General features: G+C 40.5%; 1 protein-coding gene across 2 annotated transcripts; it reads right to left on the reverse strand.

Moving 5' to 3' along the window:
• Positions 1–19486: 19486 nt before the first annotated feature.
• LOC133746263 (pentatricopeptide repeat-containing protein At4g21300) lies at positions 19487–24940 on the reverse strand. 2 transcript variants are annotated; one of them, XR_009864047.1, is made up of 4 exons: positions 24694–24940; positions 21850–24421; positions 20877–21307; positions 19487–19851 (listed from the first exon to the last, which is right to left on the reverse strand). XR_009864047.1 is itself a non-coding variant. In XM_062174438.1 (2 exons), exon 2 carries the CDS (start codon positions 24372–24374, stop codon positions 21861–21863), a length of 2514 nt encoding a protein of 837 aa, XP_062030422.1. In that variant the 5' UTR covers positions 24375–24421; positions 24694–24940; the 3' UTR covers positions 21303–21860. The 2 variants fall into 2 exon arrangements, 1 of the variants encoding a protein (XP_062030422.1); XM_062174438.1 differs by lacking the exon at positions 19487–19851 and having other exon boundaries at positions 21303–24421.
• Between the last annotated feature and the right edge of the window lie 304 nt (positions 24941–25244).

A 25244-nucleotide genomic window follows, 5' to 3' on the forward strand; every position in this document is an offset into this window, starting at 1 on the left:
TTTGTGATGCGTTGTGAACTATTTGACAAAGTTGATAGTCGAAACAATTACCTCCAGGATTTAAGGGATATTTTATCATTACCTTACACAATGTTAATTTTCATTGATTCTCTCAATTACTGTACCTGGGGTGTGGAATTTAGCAAATCAAAGTCTTAGAGCAAATTCACCTGTTGGGTCACCAGGTCACCAATTATTTACTGTTTTTAGTGTTATTTTCACTCTCTAAGTCATGGGCACAGTTTTCAAACTGACTTGGGTCACCAAAATCACTTTTTGGGTCATTTTCGTGACCTGTAAACTGACTCGGTGACTCATGTCAGTTTAAAAACTGTGCCGGTGACCCAGAGGGTGGAAATAAACACTAAAAAATAGTGAATAGTGGGTAACCCGGTGCTCCAACGGGTGAACTTGCTCTTATCTTACCAGGGGTGTTAATTCGCCAATTAACAAATTTAAAAGAAGAAAAAATTCCCGTTTTCAGAAATTATTGTCGAAGACTTGAAAAAGTTAACTTTTTTTTTAAGGGGAAAATGGTCCGTACGGTATCTGAACTTTTCCGCCTTATAAATTTTGGTACCTGAACTTCAAAAAATATCACTTTGGTACCTGAGGTTCTTTGCCCGACCGAGGATTGGTACATATTGCCGTTACCCCCGTTACGGAGCAATTCAAAATTTAAACGGGGGAGGGTACTTTGGTCCTTTTGTCTGTGTGAGTTTAACCCAAGTCGTTTTCCCCTTCTTTTTCACTCAGTTTCTACCCTTTTCTCTGTTCTATCTCGAAAGGGAAAGTCAAAACTCTCTCTCTCCGAATCTTTGAACTGTCGCTCTTTGTTTCACTTTTGTACAGAGATTCGAATCTCTGAAGCGAAACAGAGAAAGCCAAGAAGTGTAAGATGGTGGGTAGATTGTGGAGATACTTTCGACTTGATGGGGATCCACCGAAGTACTCAGGTAAAAAAAATGGTCCCCCCTCGTAAAAGTTATTCCATTTTACTCGAATATGGTGGAATCCTATGTATTGTTTAGGGATTGCTTATGGCTTTATATGGTATTGTCTGGACTTGGGGTGTTTGATGTGTTTTGATTTTTGGGGTTATTGTCTGGGTCTGCAATTTAAAATTTAGGGTTTTGTCGCTTTGATGTCGGGGATGAAGTGGTTGGGGAGGTTAAATGAAAGAGGAAGTAAAAATGGTGACCGATTTGGGGCTGGTTGGTGAGGGTTCTGAAATCCCAGCAATAGTCGATTCTGGACATAAATGAAGAGGACTGGGTTTGGTGATTGTTTGGTGACCCTCATAACTATTAAATGAATGAGGGTGTTGGAAATTCATAAACTTTTTTTAGTGTGTGTGCATTGTGTGTAACAGTTTGAACAAGATGAATTTACCATGTTAAATAGGTAGGTTAACTAAAAAAATCTTAGTAAAATAACATGTTGAATTTATCTTTGCAGATCCCAATATGTTCACTATGAGGATTCATCATGGGGGGGGGGGATTTCATAGTGAGAGGGGATTGAATAGGGTTTACAGAGGGGGCCAAGTGTGCTATGTTGATGGAGTAGACCCGGACACAATGTCCATGACAGGGATACACTATTGGGCCTATGATTTGGGGTACCAAATGCCTCCAATTCAATTCTGGTTTAGAATTCCTGGAAGTGAGGAGGGGGATGGGTATCTGCCATTATGTACTGATCAAGAGGCTGTGGAGATGTGTCACTATGTATGTCCAAGGTTGAATTATATGGACTTGTACATAGTGTGCACAAGTGAAAGGAGGATTTTTAGTGTTGAAGAGGTTGACCAGTTTGAAGAAAATCTCAACCATGCTATGTTTATTGGCTGGTGGATTGAAGATGTGGAGGAAGGGCCCAATGTTGCATCTGATGATGAGGAGGAAGAAGGGTCTTTGGGGGCAGAGGAAATGGGTTATGCTGAAGAGCCTATTTTTGTGGACTTGGATGAGTTAAGTGATGTGCTCAATGGTGAAACAGTAGCTGCAAATGGAAATGGAAATGGGCCTGACCAAGATGTGGATGGACATTTGCCTTAAGAACAGGATGCACAAGTGCCTGAGCAAAATGAGGATGGACATGGAGTTCCAGAAGATAGAGGACATGCGCCTACTGTTGATGATGTTGAGGCATCCATGACTCAGACAGAAGTGGAAAGAGCAAACAAAAGAAGAAAGGAGAAATGCAAAGATGTGGTTCAAGAAGAAGACAATTCACCTGCAAAGAAGAATAAGGGCAGAAAAAGGCCTGAGGTGAAAAGGAGATATTCTACAAGGTCTGGATGTGAGAGTTCAAGAGGCCACTCGATTCCTGATGTGGATGTCTCCTCTGAAAGCACAACAGACTCAGAGGACCCGGATTTTGATGGCATAGTCGATTCAGATTATGAACTGGATAATGAAGATGATGGTGTGCAGTTTTAGCATAATGTAGATGGTGACAGAAGCAGAGTAAATGAGTTTGAAGAGATGGGGTTCGAGGGGGATATATCTGAAGAAGGTGGGACTGAATCTGAAGGGTTAGATAGTATGCATGGATCCTCAGGTGAGGATGATGAAGACAGAGGGAAGTTCCCTGTTAAGTGTAGGAGAAGATACAGTTCATGGAGGGAGTTCAAGTATAAGGAGGACATGAAGAGGCCTACTTTTGAATTGGGGATGGAGTTTCCAAACTCCAAGGTGTTTAAGAGTGCAATTAGGAAGCATGCAGTTCAAACAAGGAAGGAGATTAGGTTTCCAACAAACACAAGACACAAGGTAATTTTCAAGCTTGTTTATACAGTATGAGTTTCAAGTGTTAAAGAGTTATTCCAATTAAACTGACTCTATTGTGTCCACTGTACTTTGACACAGGTTTTGGCAAGGTGCAAGACATCTCCTGGTTGCCCTTGGAGGATCTATGCCTCTACTACTGACTTGGATAATCCCACCATTTACAAGTGTGCTTCTTTTGGAAAAAAGGTGTATCATATGCATGCACCTTTTATTGCTGAAGAATACATGGATTTTTTCATGAGTGATCCTAATTGGTCTAGGGAAGGGATGCAGAATGCTATTAACAAGGATTTTGAAATGGAGGTGGATTATCAGATGTGTTATAGAGCAAGAGTGAAGGCACTTAAGCTTGCACAAGGGAGCCATGCAGATCAATATGACTTGTTAGAGAGCTATGCTCATGAGCTCAAGAAGAGGAATCCAGGAACTTCTGTTAGGATTCACACTGAACTCTTGATGGAGAGCTTGCAAGGTTCAAAAGGATCTACATATGCATCGAGGCATTGAAGAAGGGTTGGAAGGAGGGGTGCAGACCTTACATAGGGTTAGATGGGTGTCATTTGAAATCAGTACATAAGGGGTAGTTGCTTTCAACTGTGGGGATTGATGGGAATAATGGGATTTTTCCCATTGCATGGGCAATTGTGGAAGCAGAAACAAGGGAGACCTGGACATGGTTTCTTGAAGATTGATTTAGATATACATCACAACACTCATTACACATTCATGAGTGACAAGCAAAAGGGCCTTGAGCAGGCTATAAAGGAGTTATTTCCAGATGCTGCACACAGGCATTGTGTCAGACATCTCCACAATAACTTCAAGTCAGATGAACATCAAGGTTTGTAATCTCTCTCTCATTACTTTGCTGACCTGTTTTATATGCTACTAGGTTTGTAACAGTTTGTTTGTATTTTTTTGTAGGATTGGAACTGAAGAATAAACTATGGGTTATTGCTAGAAGCTGCACAATGAATCAATTCAGGGATGCTTTGGAGGACATGAAGAAGAGCTCAACTACTGGTTGGCAATGGTGCATGGACAGACCTGCACAACATTGGTCAAAGTCACACTTTGATCCTAAATTCAAGTGTGATGTTTTGTTAAACAACCACTGTGAGAGTTTCAACAAAAGCATCCTACCAGCTAGGAAGAAGCCCATACTTGTTGTTTGGAAGACATAAGAGCTGCCACAATGGTGAGGTTAGCTAATAGAAGACAATCTGGTCCTAGTTGGAGGTGTAATGTTGGCCCAAGAATTGAGAAGCAAATGAAGAAAAATGCAGAGCTTAGCCATGAATACAGAGTTATCAGTTCAAGTAATAACATTTTTGAGATTCAAGGCAGATGTGTAGCATGTGCCAGTGGTGTGGTGGCTGCACATTCAGTTTCATTGGAAGCAAGGACCTGCACTTGCAAGAGATGGGACATCTCTGGGGTACCATGTACGTGGGCATGCAGTAGCTGCAATTCACTCCAAAGGGTTGAGGCCTGATGATTTTGTGCATGATTACTTCACCAAGGACACATACATGAAGGCTTATGACCCAGTAATGTTCCCAATAGCTGGAGTGGCTGAGTGGGACAAGATACATAGGCCAATTGCACCTCCTCTTTATAGGAGGCAACCTGGGAGGCCCAAAATGTCAAGGAATAAAGAACAAGGTCAGTAATCCTTCCTCTGCACAAATTTTGGTGTTTCAATTGTTTTGGTCATTGTTTGTTGTGAAATTATGACATATATCTGACTTTGTTATACCTACTGCAACTGGTTTAAAAGGAGAAGTGCCCCCCCAACAGGAGCAGAAAAGCTGCCAAGAGTCTATTACTCACAGGTCAGTTGTGAAATATGTAAGAAGAAGGGCCACAACATGAGAACATGCAAACAGAGGAACCAAGTATGGTTATCAATTTCATTTCATTTTTGTAGGTTCACAGTTGATGTGATTGAGAAATTTAAATTAATTGTTGGGTCCATTATGTGTTGTTGGAATGCAGCAAGGTGAGAATGTGGTGCAGCAGCAGGCAAATGAGGGAGAGCAGCAGTAGGAAGATGAAGGAGTGCAGCAGCAAGATCCTCAAGAAGCTGAACCTGTTCAGCAGCAGCAAAATGAAACTCAGGATGTAGAGCCACAAGTTTCTCAGAATGTGGAAGAGTCCCAACCAACTTATGTGCCTTCCCAGCAATCACAGACTACTATAGCTTCAGGAAGCTCCTCCAGACCTGGTTTCACAAACAGAAGGTTCAAAGTCCTTGCTCACAGAAAACCTAGACCAGCAACAGCCCCTCCATCACAAGCAAAATGATTCTGAATAGGGTTTTAGTGTCCATTGTACTTTTTTGTATTTTGTTGGGTTTGCTAGACAATGCAGAATGCTAGGGTATAACTCTGTTGGGTTTGCTGCACAATGGTTTTTTTGATTTGCTAGGCAATGCAGAATGCTAGCCAATGGTTTTGTTGGGTTTAATGCCTCAAACAGTCATAATTGGTATGTTGCATTTGACTTTAGCTCTATCAAAATGCATTCTCTGTTTCAGGTTATATGCATTTCTGATAGTCATTTGTGGTACGATGAAATTAGCCATTACATGTACTTATGCTCTGTCGGGCCAAAAACATTAGGTACCAAACTGATATATAGTTTCAACAACCCACATTTTTCTTCAACTTTGGCACCACATTCTAATTATATGGTTGACTAATTTGGCGGTAAAAGTCACTAGAGTCCAAAAAAACATCAGGAGGGAAAGTATGACTGGAAATTTTGGCGGGAGTGAGTGAAGGGACGAAAGTACCCTTGCAAATTTGCTAGGTGGCAAGCTCGTAACAGGGGTAATGGCAATATGTACCAATCCTCGGTCGGGCAAAGAACCTCAGGTACCAAAGTGATATTTTTTAAAGTTCAGGTACCGTACGGACCATTTTCCCTTTTTTAAGTTCGTTTTTAATTGAAAGAAAAAAATGCCAAATTATAATTTTTTTATAGTTATTTTAATTAAAAAAGGAAAGATAAATTTTGAATTTTATATTACAAAATGATAAAAAAAAAAACTCTATCATAGGGCACTAATCTATACTATTATTAAGAAAAGAGGCTTTGTTAGCCAAAGTAGGTGTGAAAAGACAATAAAATCCTTAAACCTTATATTAATTTTAGATAATTTTTAATAATTGAGTGGTAATATGGTAAATAACAAAATTAAAAATTCTGTAAAATAAATAATTTTCAGATAGTTAACTACCTATGTCTGCAATAACCACCCACAATTTTAGATAACTTCCCACTTTTTTTTTTTTTTTTTTTTTTTTCCAAATAACTTCTATTTTTTTTCTCAATATAATAATGATAAAAATTTTACACATGCAGAGCATGTGAGCAAAAAACTAGTGTTAAATTAAGGGTGCGGCTATTTTCACCCTACTAAACACTCTTTTCACCCTACAACCAATTTTTTTCTTTAAAATCCCAAAGTTGTCCTTAACTACAATTATTAACAAAAAGAAAACAATTAAAATGAGAAATCAATTTTATCGATAAGTAAAACTTTACCCAATAGACATCCATTTTATCATCTCAGCTTTCTTTACCCCCAAAAAAAAAAAAAAAAAAAAAACTATCATCTCATCGATCTTCTTCATCGCTAGCCTACCAAACAAATAGTTAGACAAAATTTTCATGCTATAACAACAAGTGAAAATTGTTGGTTAGTATTATTTTTGTTTTAGGGAATCAGAAATTGAGAGAAAAATCGCTGTGTGTTCTCATTGATAATAGGAGCTTCTTTATATAGAGGATTACAAGGCATAGAGCTGAATCATACAAGGAAAGATAATCTCTAGATTCTTCTAATTAAACCCTATTACCACTAGGTCAAGTAACCTAGAGTTTGGGCCAAACACAAATTAGAGATTTACTTGAACACTCCCCATTGTGTTGCCCAAACGCGGTGCTTCTCTCGTTGCCTTGCTAAAAACCTTGCTGAGTAACAAAAACCCAGTGGGACAAAAATAACCTCGGTCGAAGGGGAAAAAGAGTACAACACACCCTTCACGCTTTGAGACGAACATGTAGACATCTCCCCCTGATGTTTGCGCCTCCCCCTGATGACAACAATCATGGGAGTTCAGATAATTTTCGCAAGCCAATTCTTGCTACATGTTTCTCGAACGTGGATTTGGGAAATGACTTAGTAAACAAGTCTGCCACATTGTCCTCAGATCGAACCTGGTTTACTTTGATCTTGAGGAGCTTCTGTTGTTGCTGATTGTAGAAGAATTTGGGCGATATGTGCTTGATGTTGTCGCCTTTGATGTAGCCTTGCTTCATTTGTTCAATGCAAGCAGCATTATCCTCATAAATGCTCGTTGGCTCATCTGTGGTAGACTTCAGACCACAATTGCTTCGAACATGCGTAACTATGGATCGAAGCCATATACATTCACGAACTGCTTCGTGAAGAGCAATAATCTCTGCATGATTTGAAGAGGTAGCGACTAAGGTCTGCTTTGTAGACCTCTAAGATATCGCGGTCTTTCCCATGGTGAAAACATAACCAGTTTGGGAGCGACCTTTATGTGGGTCAGAGCAGACATATATCGTTTTGCTGAAAGCCTCTCTGCATTGAAGGCTTAATCTTGTCAGTGTTGAAACGCCTAAGCATCTTTTGGCTATAAGCTTATTGATGATTTAGGATACCATCTCTACGGTGCTCAAGTTCTAAACCGAGGCAAAACCGTGTTTTCCCAAGATCTTTAATCTCAAAATCGGATTTCAAGTGTTCAGCGGTTTCCCTTAACTCTTTAAGGGTGCCAATTATGTTCATATCATCGACATAAACCGCTACAATTGCAAATCCGGAACTTGTCCTTTTTATGAACACACATGGGCATAGTTCATTATTGACGTATCCCTTACTAATCAAGTAGTCACTTAGACGGTTATACCACATCCGTTCGGATTGCTTCAATCCATATAGTAAGCGTTTCAACGTTCCCATGTACACTAGTCCCATCTACATGTACACTAGTCCCATCTACGTTCTTAGGGATTGGTTCTGACATTGAGGCGTCCCCCACTGATGTCTCTTGGACATAACCATAATCCAGAACATTCTCATGGGACGGATTTTGAGTATCGATGATCAAATGATTAGTTTGTGCCTCATTCGCTCTCTTTCTAGGGCGAGTATCCTTCGAACCAATTGGTCTACCGCGCTTCCTTGCGGGACCTGCGGCCATAGACGCCACATCATTGCCATTATGGGCAATGGCGCCATCTCCTGGTGTCACAGGAGTGGCGTTATGTCCAGTATTCGGGACATCAATCCTTGCAAGCACATTCGCAGCAGGTATGTGTGATCTCGTCACTTTGGCAACATCAGAAAACTCATCAGGCAGAGTGTGTGCTACGTTCTGGAGTTCGATTATTCTTCGCATTTCAAGTTTGGACTGTGCGGTACGGGGATCGAGATGAGACATAGTGGAGACAGACCACGACAATTCCTGTTGTTCCTGTTGAACATCTGTGTTCTTATCTCCGCCTAACGATGGGAAGACTGTCACATCAAAGTGACAATCCGCAAATCTAGCAGTAAAGAGATCGCCTGTCAAGGGTTCAAGGTAGCGGACGAAGTTGGAGATTCATATCCAACATAAATGCCCATTCGTCGTTGTGAACCCATCTTAGTACGCTGTGGCGGCGTAATAGGCACATAAATGACACACCCAAAAATACGTAAGTGCGAGATATCAGGCTCGTACCCAATCACTAGCTGTAACGCAGAGTAAGATTGGGTTGCAGTGGGTCTGTTGAGAGAAAATTGCACGCAGTGAGCGTAAATGTCACCCAACATAATTTCACTCGTATTCATTTAGTGAATAGAGTTTTTATTATTTCGGGTTCGATCCATTCAAGACAGAATGTGTCTCTTAATTACAATCCCTTGTTACAGGGAAACACCCTTTGATTCCATTTATGAAGAAACCAATTGATGGGATGTGTGTTTGTTTGTTTTTGCGGCTGCACCCAGATATTTGAATGGGTTGCCTACGTACCCTTGGAGAGGGATCAAGCCACTCGTAGTTCAAGAGTTCCAACGAGTGGATGGCTCATTGGAGGGCTTTGATTTTGGAATTAGAGTAGTGTTTGGGACGAATTTGGTTTAGGTGGACCAGGGATTCGATTTTGTGTATAGGACGCGGTTGTATCTAGATTAGTTTGTTTCTAGATTGCCTACATACCCTTTGCGGGATCAAACCACATGTAGTTCCGGCATTTGAGATTTAAATGGGTAGATGACCCATTTATTTTGGATTTATGTTTGGGAAAGTGTCTAAAGCCCTTGAATGTGGTTTGGACTTTATTTGTGTGATTTGGGAATGAATTTGATTTTCCTGGTGTTGGGAGAATTTGACTGGAGTCAGTGATTCATTTGGGACTGGTTGAATTTGACTGGTGGAGTCAGGGATTCTGTTTGGAGTTGCGGTTGCATCTAGTGGGTCGCTAGACTGCCTACATACCCTGTGAAGGGATCAAACCACTGTAGTTCATATTATTTGGGATTTTTGGTTTTATACCAATTTTTACTCAACGGTTATGTATTTTGAACTCGTTGAGAAAACATGTTTTAGTGAACACTTGATTGTAGTAGAGTGTCCACTGATTTGAATTGGGCACCCGAACATGCCGAGCTTCATAATGGGCCTTGGATTTTGCAACGGGCTTTGTGTCGCCTTCTTCACTTGTCGGCAAAAAATTTGATTAGGCCCGAACTTTCGCGAAGTTGTGCAATGGGCTTTAAAATTGGGCTTCATACTGCTCCGAAATTAATTTGAGCCCAACAGCTTGCAACCTATGGATGGACACCCATAAATTTATATCTGCACCCAGTTTGAAGCCATCTGCGAGTCCTGCCATGGCTTTTATTTGGTCTCCTTAATCATTGTTCCACCACGTTATGATCACAGTGAGGGGGAGAAGAGACAAAGTTTAATTAAACTTATGTTTCTTCAAAGCTTGTTGCTCTTCATGGTCTGACCCATATTCAAAGAAAGTTTGCGGCAAATGATAGCTTTAAATATATATAACTTAAAGCTTTTGTCTTTAGGTGTAGGTGGGTCTTGCATGTTCCTCCACCTCTTAGCTTAAAATAACTTCCTGAGCAATGATTTTTGACTTTAATTAAATGTGATTGCTGCATACAGCTGCTTCCATTATGTATCTTCTGTAGCTTCTGTTCTGCGGCAAATAAGTGGAATTAAGCTTCCTTTTCTCTGTGTTGCCGTAGCCATGAAACCAAAGCAAGGATTTCATTTTTCTTTTCTGCTGATCATGAGATTGCTTTTCTATCTTGCAGACATAATTTTGAAGGAAAGCATTGCAGGCGCGCGGCATTCGAACCACAGAGGTAGTCATGCTTGAAGCTTCGACATGTCTTCTGGGATTGCTCTGGTTTATTCCATCCTTTGTAGCATCTGGACTTCTTCATTCATGGTAGGTTGTGAGCTTCGACATTCATTGTCTTCACTACTCAAGCACTGCTGCAGCCACTTTGTGTTTTCTGCAGTTTTTGTGATCGCAGGTGAGCCAAGTAGAACACGCTGCTGATTTGTGATTGAAGGTAAACCGAGCATTCTGCAGACTTGCGGCTAGAGGTAGGCACCCTTTTATAGAGAGGTGGCCACTTTATTTTCAGGAGCAGCATTTTGATGATAACTTTGATACAGGTGAAGCCGTAGCTTGGCGTTGAAACCCTGCACGGGGATCACTTTGTAGCAGCTTCCCCATTGTTGTGAACTCGGGAACTTTGCAGGACTGTACTTGACGTGAACTGGCAGCCACCAAGCATTCACCTGACATACTCATTTTTGCCACCCATATGCAGGACGCACCGCGATACAGGCATCAAAAACAAGTATGGTGAACCCCCTTGAACTTGAAGCTTGCTTCCGCCACCTATATGCAGGACGCACCGCAGTATAGGCATCGAAAGCAAGTGCAGCATGGAGTGACACCACGGCTGTGAAAGAGGGTTTGATGTCGACTTTGAGTCTTGCCCGGAAGCCGTTGGTGAGATTTGTGAGGATGAAAGCAACGAGGGACTCTTGAAGAGAGGATAGAGCATCAACTTCTTGTTTGGAGTGCTCATAGTCTTACATGATCACCTATTAGCTTTCTGTAATCATATAATACAAAACAAAGAGAACACCTGAGTGAAAATGATAATTGACAGCATATAGAAGAAATTATAGCCACTGCTTTGTATTTGTAGCTTCTCGTGGTCTCTTCTTAGCTTCGGATTAATTTTCTCTTCTTCGTCTTTTCTTCTCTCTCCTGCGTTTTCCCCTCTGCTCTCTTTCTCTTTTTTTTTTCTTTTGTTGCTTCTGCTCTCTAGCTCCCAGTTCCTCTCTCGTAACTTTGCTGCCCCCCCTTATTTATGTCAAGAGTCTCCTTTTGTAGGCAATAATGAGGGAGTCTGTTTTTAATCGGATAAGCCTTTATTTAAATTTGAATGCGTACATTCAAATTTCAAACTATGTTGACTCAATCTTCATGTGCATTGATCACGTACAACTTTTATTTCTTTCTCTCTTGACCGACTCCTGCATGATCTGTTTTGATTGCATGGGAGTTCAAATACTTACGGATAAGATCATAGATTCAAAAGAAACAAAAGAACTTAATAGTTCAGGCCAACTCGTCATTTCTTGTTGGCTTACTGTTTCTCTTCCTTAAGAGATAAGCATATAGACTGATTAACCAACGCTTGGCCTACCTCCCTGTGCACTTGTCTCTTTTGCTTTGAAACCCTTTGATTAGACAATTACATGAGATTGCTTTACGTTTGAATTGGTAAAATAACCAACCAACTTCAAAAAGAAAGCTTATCAATATGAGACTGAATGTATTTCTTTTTTTTTTCTTGTCTCACAAAAGCTAGCTCTCTACAAGCATATAATTGTGCACCATCAATATATATATATTTTTTTGTAATGGGCTCCCACCATATAATTTTTGGACTTGTGATTTTTTGGTTTCAACAGGGTCGTAGACGAATTAGCGTCGCTGCATGCAATATTTCATATCCCCAAGCAGAAACAGGAAGATTGGTGCACATAACCAATGTCCACGCTATCATCTGTAGTCGTTTGATAACGGCTTCTGCGAGACCATTTTGGGTATGAACATGGGGAACTGGATGCTCTACATCAATCCCCAGTGACATGCAATAGTCATCGAACGTTTTCGATGTAAACTCCCCAGCATTATCAAGTCGAATTGACTTAATAGGATGGTCAGGGTAGTGAGCCCGTAGACGGATAATTTGGGCGAGGAGTTTAGCATAAGCAGCATTTCGAGTGGACAACAGCGCGACATGTGACCAGCGTGTCGACGCATCAACCAATACCATAAAATATTTAAAAGGTCCGCATGATGGTTGAATTGGTCCACAGATATCCCCTTGGATTCTCTGTAAGAACGGAATGAGTATTTTGGGATCCTTTGCGTAGGTCGGTCTTGGTCCTAATTTCCCGAAGGAACAGGCTTTGCAGAATGAGCGAGGGGCCTTAGAAGCAACCAATGAGGATTTTGGTTGGGCCTGAGCGTCTGTAGCGCTATTTGAAGCAAAATGTGTGACTACATCACCCATCATGGCGTTGGAACCATGGAAAGTGGCATCCATGGCGTCTTGACCATGGAGAGGGATATCCATGGCGTCATGGCCATGGGTAGCGCCATTTATGGCGTTGTCGCAAGGGACTTGGGCGGCCCTTTGGCATCCCAAGACAGCTGCAGCGCCAGATGCTGTGGTGGCTGCTGTCTTACTAAGTCCTGGAATCAATTTTCGATTCTTGGTTCTTCTCACTCTGAAGAATGGATGTCCGTGTGAAGTCTTTAGTATACGGAGTATCATATCACGACCAGGGTGTCCTAGTCGGTCATGCCAAAACCAGTATGTGTCAGAATCCAAGAGATCTTCTCTTATGACATTATTGGATTCAATTGGTCGAATTGTAGTGACATAAAGTCCACTAGATTGACACATGAGCTTCTCTAAGATGCGCTTTCGTCCGCAATCATTAGAGGTAATGCAAAGGAATTCTTTTCTGTTCTCAGTATGTGTTTCCGTATGGAATTCGTTGGCTCTTATATCTTTATAGCTCAATAAGGTTCGATTTGCCTTAGGAGAGTAGAGAGCTTTTGCGACTTTAATCAAGGTGCCATTTGGCAATAGGAATTGGGCGATTCCATGTCCTTGAACTAAACCTAATGGCCCAGCCATCGTAGTCACAGAGGAATATGTAGGCAACATCTCTAAGACTAATTGCCTATGGCGTAGAATGGTGTGCGTAGTCGCACTATTTGCAAGACATTGTAGTTCTCCAGAATCCATTCCTAAAAGAAAAGCTAGTAATTAAAAAGGAGTCATAAAGAAAAGAACTCAACTTTTATTAATAAGCCAAACGCAATTACATCATTGTTTCTTTGACCAAAGAAAATCTAATCCAATAAACTAGCTAATGCAAAACAATGGTAGTCGTCTAACTCCTTTCGGTAATTCCAATGCAAATGTGACCAGGTGAGTAGAGAGATGTCGGTGGAGCAAGGCTCGCTTAAGTACCACTTATCTCAAAACATTCCTAGACTGATCACTTACATTGAGTACGCCTACTTTGAAGAAAGACTAATACCATTGGCATCTACTACAAAAATAATATGGCAATTGCCTACATCTCTTGGAAAATAAAAAGACTTAATCAAAATCGCCAGTTTCTGGGTCTTGATCCTTGTAGTCTTCCACGCTTAGATCGAGATCGCCATCTTGATCTTCTTGTTCCAAGTAATTTGCCTCCCTTGCTTCAAGATACATCTTGTATGCGTTTGCAACGTTCTGGGATGCTTTACACGCCCTTGCCTAATGTCCAGTTGATCCACATCGAAGACAAACATCATTATGGTCAGGCTCCCTTGATCGAGGCGCCTTTGGTGCGCGATTTGGACGACCATTGCTCTTGGTGGCGTCACCACCATGGCCAGAGGCTCCGCCTCTCTCTCTCTTCACACGTTGACCTCCACGGTTCCGTGCACGCCTCTCTTGGCGATTTCCTTCCTCTTTAAGGCGAGAATATGGACCAGAACGTCCAGAATTGTCCCTACTCTTAGGGTTTCACTCCTAGCGTCCTCCCTTGGGGACTATAGTTAGACTCCGGAATAGACTTGGTTCCCACGGGTCTAGCATTATAGTTCTTCACAAGGATATTGTCGTGCTTCTCAGCTACGTTCATGACGCCAATGAGCTCATGAAACCTTGTGATACGTCCTGCATTCACATCAATCCGATACTACTTTGAAATCATCAGGGCAGAGACGGGGAAAGTAGAGAGAGTCTTCTCGATCAACATCGTATCAGTTATGGTTTTGCCACAAAACTCCATCAAAGACTTGATATGAAGAGCTTCCGAGTTATAATCAAGCACAGACTTGAAATCACAAAAGTGGAGGCTATGCCATCTCACTTCTAAATCAGGAAGCAGGGAGTCACGAACGTTGCCAAATCGCTGCTCAAGTTCCACCCATAGTTTTATGGGGTCTTCCTCATTGAGGTATTCACTTTGGAGCGCATCATTCATGTGCCTTGTCATGAGAATTATGGCTTTAGCTTGATTTCCTTCAAAAGCAGTAGCTTGCTCAATGGAGAACACGTTCTGACTAGGCTATTGGATGGTTTCCAGAAGTCCATCAGCCTTAAGATGTTGGCGCACATCTCAGACCCACCTATGGTATCCTGCGTCAGTTGTCTCCAGTGGAACAAAGTTCAACTTATTCAGGTTACTCATCCTGAAAAACAACACAAGATTAGGGTTAGTTTCGGAGCGAAAAAGGCTACCACGAAAAACTATAAAATTTCTGAGCGTAGTCGCTTACAAGAAATTAGGGATTTTCTGAGCGTAGTCGCTTCCAAGAAAATCCGATTCCAAGAGGAGTTTTGGATTAGATCGAAACAATGATGTATGTGGTCGATCGTTTTCTTCTCAACAAACTCTAAGTTTGAAGGATTCTACAAGCTCCAAGCTTGGAATGAGCACGAACGCCCACAGTTTGGCTTTTGGTCTCCCCTATGAAGAAGAAAGGGGGGTAGGAGAAGGGAGGTTGCAAGTCCCCGATAAAAAGAAGAGAAATTGAATTAAAAACGCTAAAAAAACAGGAACTTTTAGAAAAAAATACCTCTAAAGTGGCTGGAAAGTCGCCGATGCTGACGTGGCAATTGGAGATGATGTGGCGGCCGGTCGCTGACGTGGCACTCTGAAGCTGACGTGTGCTGCTGACTGGACGCTGACGTCAGTGGGCTTCGGGCCTGCTTCTGGGCTTCTGGGCCTAGGGCTGATCTGCTTCTGCTTCTGGGCCTAGGGCTTCTGTGCTTCTGGGCTGGGTTGGTCGGAGCAGATTGAACCAAGGATGGAAGGGCTGGCAGAGGTTTAGGGTGCAGATGCTTCAGGCGGGTGGTTCGGACGTTTCTAGGCCGGTTCCGGTGGTGGATTTTCCGGTTCCCGGAATCTGGGGACAAGGCTCTTCTGGTGGTGGAGTATGGCTGCAGGAGGCGTTGAGGAAACTTTTGAACCGGGCAGAGAGATTTGCGTCACTTCCGGTGGCTGGTTTGGTGTTTTTCCGACTGGTTCTGGTGGTGGCGCCGCCAGTTCTGGACTCCTGGAGTTGAGAGCTTCAAGGTGGGCGGCGGTGGTTTCTGGGATTTGAAGGCTACAAATTTAGGGTTTCAGGGTTAGGGCTTCGTGGTGATAACGTGTTTTAGGGAATCAGAAATTGAGAGAAAAATCGCTGTGTGTTCTCATTGATAATAGGGGTCTCTTTATATAGAGGATTACAAGGCATAGAGTCTGAATCATACAAGGAAAGATAATCTCTAGATTCTTCTAATTAAACCCTATTACCACTAGGTCAAGTAACCTAGACTTTGGGCCAAACACAAATTAGAGATTTACTTGAACAAATAAATAATTTTCAGATAGTTAACTACCTATGTCTGCAATAACCACCCACAATTTCAGATAACTTCCCACTTTTTTTGTTTTTTTCCAAATAACTTCTATTTTTTTCTCAATATAATAATTATAAAAATTTTAAAACTAGTGTTAAATTAAGGGTGTGGCTATTTTCACCCTACTAAACACTCTTTTCACCCTACAAACAATTTTTTTCTTTAAAATCCCAAAGTTGTCCTTAACTACAATTATTAACAAAAAAAAAAAACAATGAAAATGAGAAATCAATTTTATCGATAAGTAAAACTTTACCCAATAGACATCCATTTTATCATCTCAGCTTTCTTTACCCCAAAAAAAAAAAAAAAAAAAAACTATCATCTCATCGATCTTCTTCATCGCTAGACTACCAAACAAATAGTTAGACAAAATTTTCATGCTATAGCAACAAGTTAAAATTGTTGGTTAGTATTATTTTTGTTCTACTTCATGTGATTCTACATCACAGTAGCTGATGAACAGAGAAGATAGAGAAGAGGAAAAAAACTGAAAGAGTTAAAAGAAACTAGAAGGCATCGGATTGCAGCACCATCGTGTGCATTCTTTTCCAGTTTCACATTTTCAATGGTGATATTTTATTTTTATCTAAATTATTTGAGGGTGAAATTAGAAGTTTTAAAATAAAAATTTAATTGCATGGTGAATAAAGCATTTGGTAGGGTAGCCCCACCCTAAATTAATCACTCAAACTTCTTCATGTTAAAATAGTCCATAACATTTTAAAAATCATGTTAAATCAGGTCATTTTAGTATATTTGTCAAAATTTTCATTCCAATTTCACCAATTTTCATATCAATCCCTCTCTTATTCTCCATGGCTTCTTCTCCTGCAACCAAAACCACCTCTACTCTCCTTCACCTCCGCCACAGCCCAACCATGTCCACTGTCATCACTCTCGAATCCATTCCTTACCTCCAATCAGGAAAACGAATCCATGCCCAAGTCCCTCTTCTCTTCGGGTTCGATTATAAAATCCATGCCTAAGCACTTGCCTTGTTTCATTCGAGTATAGAATGAAAGCTTTGCTTTCTTTAATGAAGTTGACACCTAGTGCTTCAAAAAGTAACTTGGTTGGCGACGTACTATAACTTGCCGACTCATTATTCATGTATAAGGATATGAATTGTAAGGTTGACCCATCTAAGAACAACATCTATGCGAGAGCCTCATAGTTATAGGGCATTATTATTTCTTCATCGTAGTAGTCCTTTAGTTCCGCGGTGTTGTCTTCAATGATCTTGTGCAAATCTTCATCTTGATGGTCATTGTCTTTGATAAATGTTGCCGCTAGTACAAATTTGAAGTGGCAGGCTTGATCATGAAGAAATATCACATCGTTCCAAAAACAAAACATATAGTAAGAGAGTACTTACGTTCACGCCGACCATTCAACATTGCAGTATGGCAACAGCAATAGGACTATGCCTGACAATTTGATTCAGAAATGGGATGTGTTCATATATCGATCTTTGTGCTACTGTATCTGGGCTACTAGTGTGTATAATTGTCAATTGTATCTGGCAAGGTTCTAAAAAGCGCTAGGTGCTAGTCGGGCGGTCGACAAGGGACTAGCGCCCAGACGCCTAGGCGGCGACTGAGCGGTTTTAGGACTATGCCTGACAATTTGATTCAGAAATGGGTTGTGTTCATATATCTTTGTGTTACTGTATCTGGGCTACTAGTGTGTATAATTGTCAATTGTATTTGGCAAGGTTCTAAAAAGTGCTAGGCGCTAGTCGGGCGGTCGACAAGGGACTAGCGCCCAGACGCTTAGGCGGCGACTAGGCAGTTTTGTATTTTTTTATTTTTATTTTAATTTTTATAGCATTTAAGTAAATATTTATTTAGTTAACTATTTTTTTAATTGAGTAGATGTAGCATTGTCGTAGTATTCAATTATCCAGTGTTCTAAAAGGCGGCCGCCCAGGCCGCCTAGACGGCGTCTAGGCACTGGGCGTACCCTCTCCGCCCCGATTATGGGCTAGGCGACTGAGGAAATCGCTCGGAGCTTTGGCGTGCGCCTAGTCGGGCTCGGCGGGCACTAGGCGGTCAAGCTTGGACGCTGGGCGTTGTTTTTTTTCCTTTCTCTCTCGTCAAAACTGAAACCCAAATCTTAACCGCATGTCTGCTATGTTCACTCAAAACCTAAAACTCAACTCTGAATGTTCTCTCTCCAAACCCAGAAGCACACTCGCTAAATCGTCATCTCTCTCTCCTCAATCCGATCCAGCCTCGCTCATCTTGACTCGGATTTAATCAGAAGTCCCTCTCTCCAATTTGAGAGAGAGAGAGAGAGAGAGAGAGAGGAAAGATGTAGTCATGGAGAAGATGAGAGAAGAAAGATGCAGGAGATGAGAAAGAAGACAGATGAAGAAGATGAGTCCACGAGAACTATTAATTAAGCGGTGTGGTGGTTTTTTTTTTTTGTTCGTCTTTTTCTTTGAGAAAGAAGTGGTGTAGTGGTTGACAACTAAAGTTCATTATCAGTTAATTTGATAAGGTTTAGGATAAGTTATGCATTATCAATTAATCTAATAAGGTTTAGGATAAATTATGCATACTATTAGGTGATTAATAATTCATTATTTATTAATTTTATGACATAAAATAATTAAAAAATTAAAAAAAAAATAACCGCCTAGTCCCCGGCGCTAGTTCCCAGGTCACTGCCTGACTAACACCTAGTGTTTTTTAGAACCTTGCAATTATCCAACACAAAAGAAAAGAAGAAGCAGTATTAAATATTAATTATGCTTCTTATTGGCCTGACCACTTTTGTGCCTATCTGATCTCTTTTCTCTCTCCCGACTTAACAGCAACCACACAGTTTTTAATTCTATTCTTCTGTCTCTCGCCTTGAAACAATAAACTACCCCATTCATTGGCATTCCCTTCTCGTCCTCTCTTTCGCGAAACCATTAGGCAGTAGCCATCAGCACCGCATTATCTCTCATATCTCTTCAATAACCATTCAAAAGAACTGGAAACAATAACGACGATCATATTCTGACTTTGTGGTTTAGCTACTCTCTCTCTCTCTCTCTCTCTCTCTCTCTCTCTCTATCCCGTCAAACTCCATGAAACAACCTGCAGATCCACCTAAAAAGGCCGCGTAGGCGGTTGTCCAACCCCAATCCGCCCACAAGAGTCGATTTGTGATTAGTCAAGTCGGAGAGTATCCGCCCAAAGCCTAGGTGGCCGAGTTTTAGAACACTAGTATCTGGCCAACATCAGAAATGCGGAGGCTTCCTTGAATTATAGGTCCAAAATAAGCATTTATTGCCCTTGAATAAAAGGTTTTGAATTGTTGTAATCTTCTCATCTTCTTCCTTAATCAAAGTTTTATTTGTCTTATTTTAGAGAGATTAGTTCTCATTCGCCCAATTAAACATTTATTGAAGGGCAATAAAAATCTCCAACGACCTCTTTAGAGACCTTCGGCGATGTTTCCGGCCGAATCCGACAATCAGATTTTGATGATCGATGACCGAATTCGGATTTCAACTATTGGTGACTGGATTCCGGAGTCCAGCAAAGTCTCCTATGATGTCTCTCTCTCTCTCTATGTGACAAAGGGATGAGGGCAAAATAGTCTTAAAAAAAATTAAAAAAAAAAAAAATTAGTTGGGTATTAGGGAACAACTTATAAGAGTTATTATGGGTTAGTGGGAAAACAGTAAGTGAATGGTGTAAGGGGGAAAAAAATCTCTAAAATTGGTGTAAAGGGACAAAACCCCCATCTTTAATCCATCAAAGGACATCAAGTGAAATCTAATCGTTCATATATAAAGCTAAAAACATAGACAGGTTGCCTGCTGGGATATCATTTCTTGATTGAGCATTGTCTGCTTGAACACCTCCTTGAGTCCTTGTAATACCCAAAAAGCTGGTCAGAAGTTAAATTATGATTCCTCTCACTGCCATTAGTTATGATTCATTATGGGGATATATACTAGGGCTGTTGCATGGAATATGAGGTTCCACTCCTGCAAGTCTGCATGTAATCAAGCACAAGTTTAGTGAATAATGCGACAAAGTATAACCTCACTTCCACCAAAAAGAAAACATGCAACTGTCTACAGAAGTCAGAACTTTGTTTGTATTGAATGGCAATATAAAGCAACTAATTCACTATGTTTCTTCCAAGACTTTCTCAATGGAAATTCTGGAACTTTCAAGGGTATGAGGCCCTAATAACGGAGAATATGAATGTCAGGATTAACTTAAGCTGTTTAGATCAACTGATACACTGTAAACAGGTGGTGTAAGAATAAAGGAACAGAGAGAGAGATGGTTTAACTGGCTTAAAGTCAATTCAAAGAACAAAAACCATAGCCCATCGTTCAAGCACATTTTAGAAATATATCAAAGCAACAAAGAAAACTTAAATAAATTGCTACATACAGGCGGCCTACAGAAACATCTCCTAACATAATGCTGCTGAGCAGAGGGAATACACATCTTAGCAGCACTCTCGTAACTGGACAAGCTTTAAGATGCAGATACTGAATGGCCAAGGCTGTATTTGATGCAAATGTACAAATTTTATCCGAGCAATCAACTTATATCAATTGTTTTAAAAGGTTCCTATATCTAGCAGAAAAAAAAATTCCCAGTATTCACAAACCAAATACCCAAACAAAGAACTGAGTATACTGATGAAGAAAAAATATCACCTCTAGAAAAATGTGATCATAAAATCCATACTGGGAACAAAGAAAGCTGAACAGAACCAACAATGAACCCATCAAACACTGAGAAAGGCACATTCAAGCCACTTCATAAATGTTCATTCACAAACCAAATAGAGAAGGAAAAGGGAGGGAAGATAAAGAAAAAAAGCCACTTCCTAATCTCTGTTTTTTACTAACCCATCAAAGACACCAGCTCTAATCGCCAAAATGAATCAAAATCCATACCTGAATTCTATCCACAAAGGATGATCATTCACTCATTCCAGTATTCCACAACTCATCAAAGACACCAGCTCTAATCGCCAAAATGAATCAAAAACCATACCTGAATTCTATCCACAAAGGATGATCATTCACTCATTCCAGTATTCCACAACTCATATATGGCTTGCTTCCGCACCCAAAACAAAGCAAACAAGAACAACCCAGAAACAAACCCATGAATCAGAAATCACAACAACACAGCAAAAGCATCAAAACCAGCATTTTGGAAAGGCCATGAAAGAAGAAGAAAAAATATAATAAAGATGGAAGCTTTGGGATCCAAATGGGCTAAGGGTAGAGAGGACCTGTCATTAATTCATAGATTATAAACCTTAGTTATGAAACTCAATGTGTAAGTTTTCAGTTATGACATGGTAAAAGTAACTTACAATTGCAGCCTCCTCCAAAATTGCTGCTCGACCCATCTGCACCTCCATCTCTCTTTTCCAACCCCACATGCTTCCTCTTTTTCTTTTTTTTTTCCCTCCAAACCTGAAGCAGGAACTTGTCTGGTCAATTTCAAGTAACACACATTTTAGAGCATTCAAGTAAAATTTCAACACAAAGATGTATATCATAGTTATAACTCAACATCCATAAAAGGTAAAATATGGAAATACATCAAGTTCAACATTAGCAACCATCATATTGTAATTTGTTTTTCCTACATGGGAAGGCGAAATTTAGACCTATGTTAAAGCTTTCATTGACTTTCCCAGATGAACGAAGAGGCTTTATTTACAATAGCACCTTCTAGTTCAAAAATTCCTCAACTAAGTATGCATCTCCAGAGCATTTCCATATTGATTTAATTTTTGTCAGAAACATTACTCTTGTTAGCAAGAAGAAAGGGTAGAAAATAGTGAATAAGTCCATAACAAAACAGAACTGTACAAAACACCCATAAATACACCTGTACTTCAGATAACTAGAGCAGCAGTATCATAAATAAAGTATGGAGAGGGAAATAATATCTGAACTTTGAAGATGCAGATGCCCATAGTGAATCCCAAGAGAATCATCTGCTTCCTCACCCTTCAGATTATCAAATACCCTTTGTCTGTGGGTGCATTGGAAGGTAAGGTTGAGGATTATAACCCTCTTTTCTCAGCTCTAGAAGAAGAATGTTGAGCAGTGAATGTAATTTAGCAGATTGCGGGTGACTTCTGTCTGCTGCAACAAATACATGAGTCTTGTTGTTGACCTCGATCCAACTGTACCCAGGAATTTTCTGAACTCCTCTTTCGTTCATCAAATTTCGAACCTTACGCACATTCTCCCATTGTCCAGCATCAGCATATATATTTGCGAGTAACATATAATAGCCAGAATTGTGTGGTTCCAGGTCAAAAAGATGTCTTGATGCTTCTTCAGCAAGCTCAATATTGCCATGTACCCGACATGCTCCAAGCAATGTTCCCCAGACACCAGAACCTGGGGAGAATGGCATGCTCTTTATTGTTTCAAATGCTTCGTGTAACCGTCCAGCACGCCCAAGTAGATCTACCATGAGGGCATAATGCTCTGACCAAGCTGGGATCCCATATTCCTCAGTCATGCAACGGAAGTAGAGAATTCCATCATCAACTTGGCCTGCATGGACACAAGCAGATAACACACCAAGAAAGGTGACATGATCAGGTAGGATTCCATTATCAAGCATATCACGGAACAGAACAAGAGAGTCCTTAAGGCGACCGTGATAACCATAAGCAGAAATAATGCTGTTCCATGAAACTTCATTTTTCTCTTCCATTAAGTCAAATACACGGCGAGCAAGAGCTAAGTTTCCACATTTGGCATACATGTCTATGAGTGCACTCTCGGCAAAAATATCAGAGCTAAATTCACTTTTAGTAATGAAACCATGAATCTCTTTCCCATAATGAAGTGCTGGTAAGTTTGCAGAAGCAGAAAGTGCAGCTGAAATGCTTACACAGTCATACTTTACACCTCCCATCCCCATTTGACGAAATAGATCAATGGCCTCTTCTGGTTTACCATTTTGAGAATAGCTTGTTAACATCGAGTTCCAACAGATCGCATCTCTTTCTGACAGTCTTTGGAAAACTTGATGAGCAAGATCCAGCCTTCCAGATTTTGCATACATGCCAGTAAGGGCACTACCCACATGAAAGCTTTTATCAAGCCCGTGCTTCAGGATATTGCCATGCAATTCCTTTCCCAATTTCAAAGCAGCTAGACCAGCACAAGCTGGAAGAACACTTGCCATGGTGAGAGTATTCGGCCTCAATTTCTCTCTAAGCATCCATCTAAAAATTTCCAATGCATCAGTGTTCATCCCATTAAGGACAAGCCCTGAAACCATAGCAGTGCACATCACGACATCAGTTCTGGCACTTTGGTTGAAAATATTGCGTGCCATCTCCACACTTCTGCACTTGGAGTATACATCGATAAGTGCACTTTTCAAATACACATCAAAAGGTACACAATGTCTAATAATGTAACCGTGGATTTCTTTAGCTTGCTTGAGGTTAGCCGGTTGAGCAACCGACGGAAGAAAACTTGCCAATGTGATGGAGTTAGGTTTGACACCAGCAGATATCATCTCTTTAAACAAATGTGAAGCCTCACTCATAAAACCATTTTGTATATAACCAGATATCATCCCATTCCATCTCACTAAATCAGTTCGTGGCATCATATCAAACAACGTACGAGCGTCAGACAAGCAATGACATTTAGAGTAGACTGCTATCAAAGTATTAGCCACTGAAAAATGCGACTCCAGACCATAAGCAACAACTAACCCATGAAGTTGAGTACCAAAACCAATCATTGCTTCTGAGGCACAAACAGACAAAATGCAAGAAAATGTCACTGCATTGGCCTTAATTTCACTACTTCTCATTTCCATGAATATACCAACAGCATTACTTAATTCCCCCTTTTTAACATATCCATGAAGCAGGACATTCCATGAAACACAATCTTTGTGGGACATTTTATCAAACAAGCGGCGTGCATCATGGATACATCCATTGTTGACATACAATTGAAGTAAAGAACTACCGGCGTATATATCCACCTCAAAACCCATGAACTGCATTGAATCATGCACTGCTTTACCCAATCTCACATTATTCAAACCACCACAAGCCTTGATTACACTGGGAAAAGTGTACTTGTCAGGTGAAACTCCAGCAGCCAACATCTTAAAGTAAAATAGCATGGCAAAATCGAAGCGGCCCATTATACTAAACCCTCTAATCATACAGTTCCAGGGAAATCTATACTTTAAATCAAGCTGATAAAACACGTTCTTGGCATCCACAACACTAGCACAATGGAAATACATGCCAAGCAGCTTTGCGGCGACAAGACTATTTTCGATAAGCCCAGTGCAAATAGCATGTGAATGAACTTGTCTACCTTGTTGAATAAGAGAATGGTCACTGCATGCTTGCAACATAGTATCAAACTGGGTTGCCAAAGCTGCTTCCAAGTTGAGGAAGTAGTTGGCGTTTGTATGTATGGACTTGGAGTTTTGTGGTGTAAAGGGTCTATAAAATGAACATAACATCCTCCTGTACATCTCTTTTTACAGTAAATGAATTGTGTATCAAATGCTTAATCCAAAATCTGCGAAAAACATGAGACAAACTGTTTGAGAAAGAATAACAGTTTAATATGGAAAGTATTCAGCCTAATGAGCTAGTTATGTCTCATCTGATTGAGAAAGAATAAGATGCAACCCAGAAAGCCAGCATTGAAACGAAGACCTTTTGTGCTTGAAGCTACTCAAGGCAATATGGGTATGACAAGAAACGCAGTAAACAAGGCAAAAATGGAGCACCCACTAAGCAGAAAAAGCAATTGAGAAGACAAAACTGACAAAGCAATGTTCTTTTTACCTGAGGAAGGAAGCAGAGAGAGCCAAAGGAAAGAGCTTGGAACTTGTGTGGGTGTGGTGGAGGAAGAAGAGGTTGCAGAGGAAAGCTGTTAAAGGGTTCTGGAAATAAGATATCGACCCATTTGGGTAATGGGAGAAACCCGCAGCAGACCCGGCCGGAAAACGGGAAATTTAATTAGCCCCACCGCCACAGCCAGTGTCACGCTGATGAGGCCAACGACTAGTGCTTTTTTTCTTTGTTAAGAGAAAACCTTAATTGGGGTTTTATTTTATTTTTTTCGATTGCGAAATAAATTAAAAGCTACAAAGAAGGTCAGTTCAACTAGGAATTGCCTCCGCGCGATGCTGCGGGTTTGCATGTTTTTTTTTCCAGCAAATTTCGTAAGTGATAGTCTTTTTTCACAAATTTTGTATGTAATGCAGTTGCAATCATAAGCTAAGACACAATAGCTCAGAATTTTATATCTATAAATGAGATAATCATACTAAGGAAACAACCACAAATTTTGTGCTGTATTTTTATTGATATGCTTACAGAAGTTACAATTGTAG

This window comes from Rosa rugosa, chromosome 4 (assembly GCF_958449725.1).
Source record: "Rosa rugosa chromosome 4, drRosRugo1.1, whole genome shotgun sequence".
Lineage (NCBI taxonomy): Eukaryota > Viridiplantae > Streptophyta > Magnoliopsida > Rosales > Rosaceae > Rosa > Rosa rugosa.